Genomic DNA, 15,377 nt, shown 5'->3' with positions numbered 1-15,377 from the left:
TATATATATATGAAAACATACTAGAGGGGAAAGCTGACTTTTTTACTGGCCATTAGACATCCTTATGTAGATAAATTTACTGGAAAAATTGGTAGTCTTTAGTATACTGAGTGGCAAATCAATGAACAAAACCAGAATGCTGTTCTTTAAACCAAAAAAGTGACATTCTGTCACTATTTTCCCCGGAACAATGTTATATCTGTACACGGTCTTTCATGACAGTGATTTGTGTTGTGGGGAGGAAACGCACATGCATCCTTTTATGGAAAAATATTTTCTTTTAAAAAATGAGGCAGATGTGCAACACAGTTGTGGAAAATTTATAGTTTAAGCTATTCAAAGCTGCTATGCAGCTTCCTGTACCACATAAGTCCAGTAGTTCTAAGAAAATACAGATATGGTAGAAAAAGTAAGAAAATTTTCACCACAAAACCAAATAGTTACCACCAACAGAGAAAGTTATACACAAAATATATCTCTCAATACAGTGTTTACACTTCATTTTAGTCTACAGATTCAGTGCCAGGAACAGGACTTGTTGGGACAGTCTTTTCAGAACTATTTGCCGCACGTGATTCCACATCGGGTTGGATTCCTTGTTCCATGTCAGTGGGAGTTCCCAGCTCCTCGTGGGAATTGAGTGTGCAGGACTGCAACACCTGCACAGCTAGATCCACATCTGCTTCTCTGAGAGAAACCTGCTCCTTAAGGACTTCCACCTTCTCATTCAGCTCATTCCTTTCTGTCTGAAGGGCCCTGCATAGCTTCTCCAAACGCTCCAGTTTTATTTGAAAGCCCTTGTATTCTTTATCTCTTACTGTTTTCTGAAGGACAAAAGAAAACAAAAGCTCTGTGATCCAACTGATTTTTTTTTTTCTTAAATTGCTGAAAAGAATCACCATTATTTAATCCTGAATATTAAGTCTTAATTAATCTAGCAGGTCAAATTCCAGCTGCACTAGAGCAAATTTGCTCAGCACGCTGACCACTACACTTCAGATGGTTTGTCTAAGCTGAGTGGCAACAGACACCTTTTGAAACAAGCAATGAGAACTATATAACTACATAATGCTAATTCTAAGTGAGGGCTGAGTATCAGTGAGGATCCTGATATGAAGTCCCATAAAGCAGTTAATTACAACCCAAATAATGGCAAGTATAGGGAGCAGAAGGGCATCCAAGTGGGAAATCTACAATCCAGCAGCAAAATCCAGGTCAGAAGATACCATACTCATGGCTCTCCTAACCAGCTCCTTAAAAGGACAGAGAAAGATAAGCAGTGCTATAGCAGAACCTGTATGACCTAGCATGGTTTACCAAGATGATACCTAATATACTTGAACTAGACATTAGACAGTATAGGCAGAACCATATGCCTATGGCCTGTATGAAAACTGTTTTAGCTCCTCTCTTGCTCGATTACAATTAAGTAATGGCACCTTATGACCTCAAAAGCAGCAGCAATGCAGAAAAAGTAACTGATCCCTTACGCACGGGTTATTTCCTTCATGTCAGTCTTCTATATTTAAAACAGATTTCAATTGCAGCACTGATTGAACTTGGCTCAACATATTAAAATACAGTCAATTCATTCAGCTTGTATGATTTCATACACATTATCCCACCAATTAAACAGTAAGCAAGGAAAGATGAGGCTGAATTTTTTTTGTGTCTGAGTTTAGATTTGTATAGCAGCTTTTTATTTTCCAGTACCATTTACACCACAGAATACATACGGCAGACAATCCAAGAAGAGGATACTGTGTATTATTTCCTATTCTCTAAAACTGAAAAACTGTATGAAGTTCTCTAGGATACAGACTCTAGTTTAGCCATACTGCTGCGTAAAAGATAATTACCTCTTCAGCCATCTGCAGAAGAGCCTTGTTGTTGTTCTCCCATTTTGTACGCCACACTATGGTTTCCTTTTCCAGTTTCTTAATCTTCTTCGTCATCTACAAAGTATAAAAGACTTAATTTTGTGGCTTGCAACATAAGTAGGTTTACATGAGTAATTTGACTTCTTAGTGTTACTTCCCAAGTCCAGTTTGAACAAGTTATTTTACAGAAAAGTCTTTCTGCACAAAATCAACCCCACAAATACAGATCCTGCATTCAAAGAAAACAAGATTGATTCTTAAAGAAACAGAGTAGCAACCTTCAAGAAAAACTAATAAACAGCTCCAGGAAAATATGTTTTAGAACATAAGCACAGCCAAAAAGACTGAGAAGTATTGTATGCCTTTGATAAAACACTGAAATTGGGATTTAGGTATTACGCAAATATGTAAAAAAACCAGGAAAAAACCCCATTTCTTTCCATTATATGACAAATTCTTATGCCCTATCTTATGATCCAAATTAAATGTCAAAATACTCCATATATTTTCAGACGGCAAACACTTACAAAATCTAAAATGCATCCCACTAGGAGCACGCATTTTTGTATTACTTTTTATGAAACTCTAAGTAATCCTATAAGTACCTTCTCCATTTCTTGCCTGAAGGTTGTAAAGAGTTCATTACTTTTTGCCATGGTGGTCTGGAATTCTTCAAACTTATCCATGTAAAGAGAAAGCTGTTGGGAAAGAGGCAGGAACATTAATCTGTACAGCTGTATCCAAATACAAAAATATTAAGGTACAAGAGAAAATGAAACACAAAATAGTAGAAGATGAACTTTTTATCTTTTTTTAAACTATCCTACGATTTCCATTTGAGGAGCATGCAGAACTTGTCTGAAAACATGCTATTCAAATTATATATGAAAGGAGAGTTCTATGTTTACAGAACAGTAACATATTCTAAAGAAAAAAGGATATTATGCTTAATAAAATGTTGGAAGACATCACAGTTCATCACTATCTAATTTTTCCTTCCCCACTGGAAAAAAAAAAGGTCTGTGGACTTTAATATACAGGAAATTCAGCACATGGTTGGTGAAATTTAACTTAGAAAAGACCTACCTTTCCACCTTAACCAGCCAAAGCTAACAACCAAGGCTGGGACAAAATAAGCATGATTTATTCCAGATATCAAAATACACATTCACAACTTATGAAATCTGCCCAGTGAGCAAAAATCATGGAAAGTGAATATTGACAAGGAATTCATTTAATAGTGAAAAACATTTTAACAAGTGAAGAGCATTAACATTCAATGACAGAAAATTTTCTTGCCCTGCACCACAAGGTCAATCATCAAGAAGGAACTGCAAAATATGTTAATTAACATAGTTTTTCCACAAAAAAATTAGGTTATGCTTCTTATTAAAACAACTTATACTATCAGTGTTGTGATTTGATGTTCTGAGAATACATGACCATTTACTAGTAACTTCTTACTCCATCTGAAGACTAATTCCTTCATTGGGGGTTGCAGGACAATACAATTCAGAGCACAGAAATATTGTATTTTCCTCTAACAGTAGAGGAAATTTCGTAACAGGAATTAGCCTACCTTGTCAACAGTAGATCATGACTCTCTACTATTATTGTGACTTAACCTTCTAGCTCATCTTACTCTACAAAAAATCTGTTGGCCCCAGGAAACCACAACTATACCCATTGTTACTATTAAAAAGCATAACAAAAAGGCAGTGGGATTTTAAATAAAGGGTAACCAGCTTGAAAAAATCATAAAAGACTAAGTGCAGCAAAACACTATTTGGGAGAATTTGGATATTAATGAGTCTAAGTCATTGGACACTCCAAGGAGGGGGGTGGTGTGTATGCGATTACATTTAACTACACGCATACACACACACACACTTTAAATATAACTGTTGGAACGCCTGGAAAAGAATTAGGTATAGTAAGTGTGAAAAAAGGGCATGAAACAGAGCTTGCAAGGAGACTTAATACAAAACCTCACAAAACTGAAGCAGTAAGAGGTATACAACAAAAGGAATAGCTACTGCTTCTCAGATGCTATGATGTTAGCTGACCCTGCCATTTCTCTTTGCCTTACATGCTGAGCTCACGTGTGGCCAATGACTGCAGGTGATCCAGAACCGCAGCACAAAAACTGGAGACCAAATCTCCACTCTCAGAGAGGATTTCGCTGTAGCATTTACAGCAAGAAAACAATCTGAAGATAGTAATTTTTTTGTGGACAGAGACACTCAGTTTTAGGTTACTAAACCTGAGTAACTACAAGGATAATCATGACACTGCTTGCTCCCAACCCTCCACAACAGGACGGGATGGAAACAGTAAGGAGCAAATTCTAGAATCTGCATGGGTAAAAATACCCACCCAACTCTTAATAGTCACAAGGGCCTCTCTGGTCCTGAACAGCTATAGAAGAGATAAAAATACCTTTGGAAGAGAGAACAACAGTTTCAGAGAAGCCAAGGAATGGTAAAGAAGTAGCCACAATGAATAGATTCTTAAGCTTTCGTATATTCTAGTCTCTGCAATATTAACGCTATTAATTTGAAAGGATACTAACTCCAGCAATTCAATGTTTAGCACCTTCCAATAACTACTCTCCAGATGCACTAAACAGCAAGTACAAGAAGTCAAGTCTTGACAATTTATACTTCACACTTCACTATTGAAGAGTTACCTACTGCAAATTAAATTTAAGACTTAATTAAAAGAATACCATGTACTTTTCACAAGTAGTATATTGCATCTGATGAATATAACATGTAGGGTTTTTTTCGTATGTTGTGTTATGTTCACTACAATCACAAATCTCTTGGTATTTTTTTTTCAGAACAACTGTTATTGAAGAGCACTCTATTAAAAAAATACCTGCTGCTTCAGCTGAGCTTCCTGTTGCTTCATCTGTTCACATTTGTGTCTGGACTCAGTAGCTTCTTTTAGCAACTAAAAAAAAAGCAAAAAGCCACATAATGAAGAAAGTACTCCTAAGAATGGCTTAAAGAACTTGATTTATGATGAAAACTGAACAAAGTTTAACATCACCTAAGGGTCATTCAACCATGGGTTTTTCATTACTATACTATACTTTCACATATACGATTTAAAGCATGTGCTGGCATGCAGAAATTATTTGAGACATTTTTCTAATTGGTAGCATGAGTCAACCTTCCTATTTCTGTAGCAAGTTTGAACTGCTAAATTTATATGAGTAGTTAGTTAATAAACTGTATGTAATTTGTAACTGTTTTGTAACCTCTCTAATTTATTTTCCACCTCCATTTCTCCAGTCACTAATATTATCTTACAGACTAGTTCAATTTTGCTTCAACTTGACACCATTTAGTAGATTCATCTTTGAAGAGATTTCCATCAGCTTAATATTCCAAAATTATGTTTTAATAATATAGAACAATCCAACACTGGATGATCATTTTAAGATTATACAAGAAAAGCAAGGCTTTTGCCTAGAAGTTATAAATACATAAGGAGCATAAAAAAAATCTTCACCTAAGTATTACTTTTTAATTGGAAGCCAACTTCTTGGAAGACTGCAAGTAAATTGCTGATTATCAACACACAAATAAAACATCAGGCATAGCTCTGGGGACAGATCGTTCAGAAGAACATATGCTTTATTCTGCATTTGTTATTTCTTATAGCATAAAAACAGAAGTTACAACTACAAAACAGCAAGAAAGTACTTCTGGTGTTTCAGCTCAAGACATTTCCTAGTCTAAGAAAAGTCTAAATGATATCCAGCACATGTGCTGAGAAAATGCAAACAGTAACATTACTTGCCTGTGAATATAGACGTTAATATTATAGGCATCATACACACATACACAAAACTTAAATCTCAGTCTTGATGTTGAAATCTATCCTAACTTTCAAAAGACAGTCCCCTCAGTTTGCTGTATTTGCTTTAAATAATGAAAAATCTGGTTTGGTGGGTTTTGTTATTTCTCTTAACATACATAGAATTCACTTACAAACTCCCTTTCTCGCTGATGTTTTTCCTCTGCTTCTTTAATAAGTTGGGTAGTTTGCTGAAGTTTGGCATCCACAAGTTGCTGCTGCAGTTCTTTATGTTTGAACACTTTATCAATATGCTAAAGGAAGAAAGAAAATCATATTAGTCAAATATAAACAGTGCACTGGTCAATTAAGGTAAGTGTACGTGTATGGGGAGATGCATATTATTTAGAAGTTTCATGCAAAAGAAAAAGCCGAAAAAGACTGGTTTACATGCTTTTTTTATCCTGTTATTGCCATACATTACAGCTACACATTTTTTGTCTTTCACGGAAGCCAGATGCATATTTAACGAAATTGGTACAATACTGTCAGTCACTTCACACCAGGCGTTTCAGAAATCCTGTAACAAGTAGTCTACATCCTTTCTTCTAAAGTTGGTGTATCTACCTCTAATCCTAATTGTATTTTGTTACATCTAAAAGCGCTAGTCCTCATAATTAAAAAAAGCTCAAAATGAGCAAGGTTTGCTACAATAGTTTGACTCATGAAATTCCACAAATCATTGAATTTTGCAGTCTTACTTCCATCCGTAAAGTAGCACAAGGCAGCTTCCTACCTCTTTTCTTCCCCAAATTATCTCATGGTAGATACAAATATTCCATGAGCACAAAAAGGTGGGGAACTAGAGTCTACAGAGAGCTTTCTAACTGATCCAGATTTAAAAAAAAAAAACCACCAAAAAAACAAAACAACAAAACCAGTTGTGAAATTATATTCCAAACCTCCTATGCCAGCTAAGAACTAATCTTAGCTGTAGAACTCCTTGAAACTTAGTTCTCTCTCTGACAAGGAGAATCGGCTGTTTTCCATTACTGTAGCTTCGACTGGCTAGCTCACATACTGGTGCCAATTAAAGCCAGCTCCGTTAGCCCTAAAATACAGTCATTTCCATGACACCAGCCCAAATATATTCTTAAAGCGTGACAGCTTATTTTGAGTCTACGCCAACAAGAAGAGCTACATACACAAAGGAGTTTGCCAAAACCCCCAAACCTTAATGAACCAAAACAAATAAGACAGAGAATAACTCTTATACCCCTCCTCCCATTATAACGTGAAATTATAATTCAGAAGAACTTCAAATATTAATACATATTTATGTTGGAAATAACCTTTGGAAGCCATTTAGTCCACTCAAATCAGGATCAACTTCCAAGTGATCAGGTTGCTCACACCTTGCCCAGTTGAGTTCCGAATACCTCTAAAGACAGAGATTCCACAATCTCTGGACAACTTATTTCGATTTGACCGCTTTCACCGTGAAAGATCTTTTTCAATGCATCTTGAATTTAGATATGCAAAACCAGGCAGGAAAGGCAGATGGTGGGCCAAACAGCTACTTAATTTTTCACAGTAGTGAAGTAAAGAATAATATAAAATATATATACAATGGCCGTAAAGTATTAGGGTTTCTTCTCCCCTTTAAATAATTATCTGATCCTTACGGTCAAGGAACTAACAGAATCCCATTAGAAGCGTAATGTAAGCACCTCTTCTCGCAATGCATACTGCTCAATGAGTTTCTTCAGTTTTTCCCCCAGTTCAATATTTTCCTGCCGGAGCTTGGCATTATGTATACCATGCTGTTCCAGTTGAGCCTGAATTTCATTCAGCGTAATCTGGAAGTGTGCAGTTGCTTCTTTCCGTCTTTCTTCTTCTTCACGCGCTTGCTGCATGTTTTCTTCCTTTTATGAGAAAATATGAATGTGTTCAAGCTAAACCATGCACCTTTTTCGTATTTTTTGAGTCAGAAACAATGGTAAGAACTCACTCACGGACAGTTTCAGGTTCTGGAGTGCTAGAGTTAACATAAGCCACAATTATAATATGCTATGCTGACTACCCATATGAAGTGAACGGAATGAAGAACCTAGAAATTCCAAAACTTTTAGAGAATCTTGACCTTACCACTACCAACATTACTCAGAGGCTGGTATTATAAGATGCTACGTGAATACCTTTGCAAACATGAGAATTACCCAGATGTTAAAAACAGCACTGATACTATAATGAAATTTCCTACAGTAATCACAGATAAGAATCTCTTTGCTCTCTTCCATTTCACTCCCATCTATTATATTAAGACAGAATTAACCCTTTTTTGATAACAGCAGCATGAAATGGTAGGGTATTTCACTTGTGCTATTTTTTCCAGCAGTCATCAGCACTGCTCCCAGAAACAAATATAGCAAGATCACATACTGTGAGTACTATGATCTATGAACCAGTTTGAGAGGAAAAAAAATTAGCAAGTTGAACTATCCCCACATTCTTTACCTTAAAATCAAGTACACTCATGCCACATGCCACTCGTCTTCCACAGGTACGGGTAATGAGCAAAGTGGTAAGTAAAAAGCAGCAATCAATAAGTAAGATTTCCACCACCACTGGCACTGTAATTTACGTAAATAAACTAACCTTCAAAGTCTTGTTATGACGCTGAAGCTCCCGACAGAGAGATTCCAGTTTGCTACGTGCCAAAATGGCCTTGCTATGCTCACTCTGCAAGTGGACCTTCTCCTTCACAACTTGTGCTTGCTTCTTCTGCAGTATCTTCATCTGCTTTTGAACATTCCGGCTCTCCTCCAACTAACATTAGAGAGTATATTTATTAAATAAACATAGGCAAAACTATCCTTATGCATCTAGATGAGCAGACTGAACAAACTTTTAAACATTTCAGATGAAAGCAAGGAAATCAAATAATTTCATTAAGACCCCCAAGTTGATCTTAAAGAGAAACTCCCATCATCCTACAGACAATTCTAAATGTGTGAGGACAGAAGATGACAATATACAAATTCCAACTTAACAAACATTTGCCTTTGAGGAACAGGGACCATGTACCTGTTGACCACGGGCTATCAGCTTGCAATCAGCTACAGGGGTAGGACTAGCCCTCAGAAAGGAGGATGTGGCAGATACAATTAAAAGCCAACTGAGACTGGCTTTTCAACAAGTCACAACTTTTTCCACTCTCTTATCTGTAAGGTACACACAGCTGTTTATCCAACAGGTCTTGTTTTTACTATCAAAATGAAAAACCCACTGAACTGTGTACAGAGTTCGTTCTTGTCAGCAGGAGCTCCTACCAAAGGAAGCAGTAATTGATACAAGCTTATAAAATGCTAAGGTATTTCAGGAAAGAAGAGATACAACCAGTAGCCCTGACAAATAGAGTAAAATACTGTTAAAGCTGCACAGCCCAGGCTTTGATGACTTAAGAGGTCTGTAGTCTCAACCATTTAAAACAAAATTTTTATTCTATTTCCTTTTGGCTGTTTGGATGGTAGACGACAGCGTTAAATTTTGTATACAGTGCTGACTTCAAAATCTATTCTATGAATACCCAGTGAATGGAAGTTTCTTGCATTATCTAGTTGAGAGTAAGTTCCATTACACATGATTTTTGGGCTCCCCAAGAAACCATATTATTTAGAGTCTGTTCTACTGTGAAGAAGGTAACAATGTTAAGTGTAACACTGCTCCTTATTAGATAGTGCCTCAGCCTTGGGACACCACAGGAAAAGAAGGCTGGCAATGAGGAACATCACCATGACAGAGAAGAATACAATGCTGGTTTTCTGAAAGAGCTCAAAATAATGCTGAAGCACAGAAGAAAGAATAAATAAAGTTAAGGACCTCCATGACAACAGTACATTAAATGTATATTTAATCTAGTTTAGAGAAAAGGAATGTTAAGGAAATGTTTTGATATCCAAACATAAAAAGCCCTTTTCTTGGGTGGCCAGAAAAAACACTTGAAGTGGCTGTGCTGTTTGCGTACCTATGAAACTTCAGGCCTGTAAAAGTATGCCAGTGTGAGACATACCACCAAGGATGCACACCTTCCTGCATCACAAATTGATCTCCTGATAGATTCCAAATTAGGAAAAAAAAAAAATTGTGGAAGATCTTTTGCCAGGAGAGAGGCATTCCTACCTTTATTGTACAGTCCTTTTCATGAGACACCACTGAAAAACCTGACAGTGAGCTTTAAAGATGATGAATCTTTAAAAAAAGAAAAAAAGCATTGTAGGTGCACTGTCATAAACAGTTTAAACCTCTGCTGGCATTAAAGCTGACACTTATGCCAGTGGTTCACCACCACCATCATGAAGAAAAGAATGCATCCTAAAAGGAACACAACCAGATCCAACCTAAACTTTTTAAGGGGATCAGAGTACCTCTAAGACTCATTCAGCTAAAACGGAGCTGCTGTTACACCCGGACAAGCTCCCACCCAACTTCCCAGCAGTTCTGAGCATCATGGGGAAAGCAACTGGTTTTCTAGGATGGTGACTATCTATGGACTGTGAATGCTTACTCTACTTACAGACTATGGATCCTCTCTTGGGAGAGGAAAAACCGTAACATGAACACGTCTCTCCCGATTGCCAAGCTTCTTGAAGGGAATTACAATTCATTTGGTCTAGGTGTTCCCTAATTGTTTTGAGATCTTTCCTTCAACAAGAAAACTCAAAATGAAGATGGTGCAGACTGTTTTCTTTCTGCAGAAGCAAGGAATTCAAGCCAAGCTAGCTCCTCATGTAGGCCACCATCATCACCTCTGTGATTTGACATGGGAGCTGTTTGCTCAAATAGAAAAGGCATCATATGCACAAGCAACTGCTCATAAGAACTAATTCATTTACTGCATTTTTCTCTCACAATATCAAAGCTAATTTTTAAATGGGCTCCCCATCCTTGAGTTGCACTATGGAAGTACTATTGTTTCTCATTTAAATGAAAGTGACTTCTTAGAGAAGCTGCTGGTTTTGAAGCAAATTCACTCACGTGAACAAGAGCGTGCATGTGAGAGAGAGAGCAAGGAAAACAAAGCAAAAACATAACAGACCTCCAAGGAGGACTCAGGATTTTCTAAACAGAACTTATCTAAGTCTATTCTTAAGTAATTAGTATTGCCTCTGCTAGCTCATCCTCAAAGCTCTGGAGACATTATTAATCTCAAAGGAAAAACAAATTTATTTCAGAAGAGTTATGCCATGTTGTGCAGCCATTATGTCATTTTCAGAAACATTTTCATACATAATACACTTGACATCTACAGAATGCAAATCTTATGCTTTTTTCAAGCTATTAAGTTATCTCTTTAGTTTTGCATTCATTTCATATCTACAAATATGGTGGGAAAACATATACATGCAGTATTTCCAGTCTTTCCATTCTTGTCTGTCCCTGTCCCAAGAAGACCAAGTGAAGCATTTTTGTCTCCAGGCACATTCTGAAAAGTCAACTTATGAGCCTTCCCCCCCCCGCCCCCAGTTTTGCCATCAATTAATTTAGAAAATAAATGATCATTTCTCCTACTTGGGGTGGGAATGCAATTTATGATCCATTACTGCTAACATTTTGCCTTTTTGGTTTGTTACTGAAGAAATGTATACTTTTCTATCCATTCCTTTGCATGATCAGAAAGCACAAAGCAAAATTAAACCTAGATCTTTCCAACTTCCCCTACCCCCCCAAAATCACTAAAAAGTTAAGTATAACTGAACTTCTTTTTTTCAACTCTCGTTATCACAGTATATTCTTTCCCTTTATTCTAAAGGGTATAAGTTATAAAATGCTAGCACAAAAGCATTATCAACAGACAAAACCTAAAAAAATAATTAGTCCCAAAAGAAACTCTTAGCTTTTCTGTTAATCCTAATGTTATGCTTCAGCACCAAGTTATCAAAAGGTTATCATAACCTATTTTTTCTTTGGATTTAGGCAGTCATGTAGAAGTGAAATGACTACATGCAAGTTTGGCTGAAGCAATACTCATAATAAGCCTGAGTGTTCTTTTTTTTTTCCCCTACCAACACAGTGAAACATTCAAAATTGTTAACTGTCCTGTATTAGGAGTTCCTGCATTCCACAGTTAATATTAACACATGAATAACTCCTGCTATCTTTACAAATTACTTACCAGATCAGCATACTTCTTGCACAAAGCTGCCAGCTTTTCCTCTGGAGTAGAAAGTGTGTTCAAGGCTTGCATTAATAATAGCACTTCTTTTCCTATGAATTGGATGAAAGACAACCATATTGAGAAAAAACATACCAGAAAAGCAGCCTGTCTTTAGAAGTAAAATAAGAACCATGAGAAATTAGCGTGAATTAAGTTGTTCTGTGGTTTGATAGCTGCATAATCCAAATGGATGACAAATGGGAAGTTATCACTGTAAGAATAGATCTGCCTTGCCTATGTGCCATTATGCAACTTGGACAGCAAAAGTTACTTTAATCTTAAAACCACAAAAATATTTTTGTTTTATAACTTATAATAGCACAGATAAAAAGAAAAATCTGAAAGAGTGAAATGTAAAAGGTTAAGTTTTGCTAATAAAGGATATTCACACAAGTGGTCTTAATAAGCCTTTGCCATTTAAATATCAGCAGTGCTTTGGTAGCATTGAACACCACAATCCCAAATTCAAAAGTTAGTCCAACAGCCAGAAAGTTAAAAAAGCTGATTAGTGATTACCACATTATTATTATTAAAGTTCCTGTAAAAACAGCTTTACCAGCGGAAGGATTCTTACATATGCATTAAGAACTGTCTTTTCCTAAGCAGAAGTACACATTTTCTCAGAATATCCTGTTAAAGATGACAAGTTTTGGCTACAAAGTAAACTTGAGACAAGACAGAGAAAATGCATAGCTATTTTACAAAAATATTAAAGCCATTTAAAAATCAAAATGCCAAAGAGAACATACCCAAAGTTTTCTCTTTGTGTTTTTCACCCTCTGGATCTTGTTGGCCATCAGGTGGATCAGTACGGGCTTCTTCTCTCCCAGGAGTCTCCTCACGAGACTCTTGAGAGCAGCACATGGACTCTGGGTGCTTTCTGTTCTTTGTGATATACTCAGCTTCTTCCGATGCGCCCGTGTTTTCCAGGCCGTAACAGTTGGACTGCGCATGCTGCAACGCTGTATCAGACAACTCATTGCACTTGCTGTTCACCAGCTGATCCCGGTTATTCAGTCCCATCTCCTGAGATCCAGCTTCTTCCATTGCATCACCAATCAACTTCAGAAGGGAAAGGAAGAAGTGGAAGTAAACACTCAAGCAACTGTATTTAACATGAAAACTCCCACCTTTCTTTTGCATGGACAAATAAGTAAAATTCCACCGTTACTCAAGTTGATCAAGTTGATACTCACTGTTGTTAAGACAGGTATATAAATAACTGTACACAGAATGAGCCTAAAGAGTGGTGAGGAAAACAGCACACAACAGCCCAAAATATTAATTACTCTATTATTAAACAACTTCGATACCTTGTCATTGCAGAAATGTTTATACTCTAGAAATTAAAAGTTCACATGGAAATATGTTCTTAAAGCTCCAAAACTAATTGGCTATCATCTCTGCTGTTAAAGCACACATTCTTAAATGAAAACATTTCTCCCTCATAGTTCTTAAAAATGTAACTCACAAATCAACACTAAGTATACTAAATCTAAAACCCAGCAAGAGTTTAGCTAGCTTTATATACTGTTATTTGAAAAATAAGGTACAGAAATTGAGACAGGAGAACACCATTATTAAAAACAACTTTATCACATATTAGTTTGACAAAACTGGAAGATATCAGTTTTAAAATAATTCAAGAGACATAGTCCAAGAAAGAGGGAGAAAAAATTATCCTGCTAGGAAGTCTAAAGAAATCCACAGAAATATATTGTTTCGATAACATCCATAGGGTAAGAGTTTAAACTACTTCAATTAGAAAGCCAAATACGATTGTATTGGAGAAAATCTGTTGGCATAACAAGAATGATAAACAGGACCAGGAGCACATCCATTTTCGAAATGTTAAAATTCACATCTATGAAATCATAAAAAAAAGTGAGTATTTACTGGCTTCAGATTTGGAGCCCTACTACCTATGATTTTTAACAATAAATTATTTCTGCTCAATTAAACAGAACTTTCTCAAAAGATTTCTTAAACCCCAAAATGTTCAATCATTTAACCAAAAAGTTAAACATCACCAGTTGTTTTAACACTGCAGTGATATGTCCATATTTTGGAGCAGAATACCTGCTGATACCACTCTATAGCTTATTAAGCAGCTACCAGACCCCCCTCTTAATCACCAGAACAACATTCTCAATTTCCAGAAACATTTAAGGCTGATGAGAACCTCAAGAGTGTTTGATTGGATGTTGTTTTGTTTTGTTTGTTTTGTTACACTACAGAGGCTGGGACTCAGGACAATACTTGGAGGTGATTGGGGATTTCCATTTGCAATCCTACGACACAATGTGGACACATAGTTAGAAGTATGATAAGCAGAGGTGAACCCACTTTACTGCCAAAGTAAAGCAATCATTCTCATTGATTTATTTTCAACGAAAGTAAATTTCCTTAAAAAGTCACAACGAATTATAAAAACAGGGCTTGTTTATATGCAGAGTTATGCTGTTTAAATACAAATTAATTTCAGATTATCTTATATTTTAATACTAAAAATGTGCTAATTCTTAAAGCCAGGAGTTTGCACTGGGTTTTATATTATGTACAGATGGACCGTTTTCCTCTTCAAAAGGAATTAGCCAACATCAAAGGAATGCAGCCAACAGTAATAATATATTGTGAGATATATTTCAACTCCCAATTTGTTCAGCATGCTTGGAAGAGCTATTTAAAAATCATTAAACAAATATGCATTAATATTGTAAAAAAACATAACAGCTTAGTTGTTCTCTATACTTGAAGCAAGTCTCTTGCTTTAGACCTTATCTCAAGGCAAATTCATTCTTGAGAAGATGGAATTCATACATTCACGAAAGACAATAAGCTTTTTAACTGTAAATAATCTGTAGAGACATTAAGGAGCAACTTTTGACTTATCAAGGAAAATTCACTTTGCACTGCTCTTTACAAGTGTAGAAATGATGCACCTGCTTTATGGACAAATATAAACACACTGCAGTTTTATCATTCTCCAACCATGTCAGACAACATATTTGATAAATGCCTGAAAACGTAATGCAGTAATAGAATTGCTGTAACAAATAACCAACCCCAACATTTAACAGCTGACTTTTTAGAGCTGTAAAATGCATTTTTTTTTTTCCTTAGATTGCCTTAAACTGTGGGGCTTCCATTGGCACGGGAAAGGCTTACCCCTCCAAGTTTAGGGTCAGCTAAACAAACAAAAGATGCTTCTTAAAAAAGGACAAGAGATGTGAAAACAACAGAGCTCACTTAACCTTTTTGTAGGTACCAATGGTACCAAACCATGGCACAATTCTCCCTTAAACACGATACAGAAGCTGAACATACTGTGTCACATTACATTGACAAGACAGGAAAGATCAGAGGTATCTGAACACAATACAATACCAGAGTAGAACTGCAGCACCAACACAACAGCTGAAACTTGCAGTTTTTCCACCACATAGAACATGAACTTCCGATTCAGGTACTTG

General features: G+C 36.3%; 1 protein-coding gene across 1 annotated transcript; it reads right to left on the bottom strand.

Moving 5' to 3' along the window:
- Nucleotides 1–11: 11 nt before the first annotated feature.
- On the bottom strand, nt 12–12,951 carry TXLNG (taxilin gamma). The gene is made up of 9 exons (XM_009573138.1): nt 12,654–12,951; nt 11,863–11,954; nt 8,346–8,516; nt 7,418–7,612; nt 5,882–6,001; nt 4,761–4,835; nt 2,486–2,578; nt 1,860–1,955; nt 12–824 (listed from the first exon to the last, which is right to left on the bottom strand). Exons 1-9 carry the CDS (start codon nt 12,949–12,951, stop codon nt 504–506), a joined length of 1,461 nt encoding a protein of 486 aa, XP_009571433.1. The 3' UTR covers nt 12–503.
- Nucleotides 12,952–15,377: the final 2,426 nt, after the last annotated feature.

Source organism: Fulmarus glacialis, unplaced genomic scaffold (assembly GCF_000690835.1).
Source record: "Fulmarus glacialis isolate BGI_N327 unplaced genomic scaffold, ASM69083v1 scaffold36342, whole genome shotgun sequence".
NCBI lineage: Eukaryota > Metazoa > Chordata > Aves > Procellariiformes > Procellariidae > Fulmarus > Fulmarus glacialis.
This window is presented reverse-complemented; position numbering and strand designations above follow the sequence as displayed.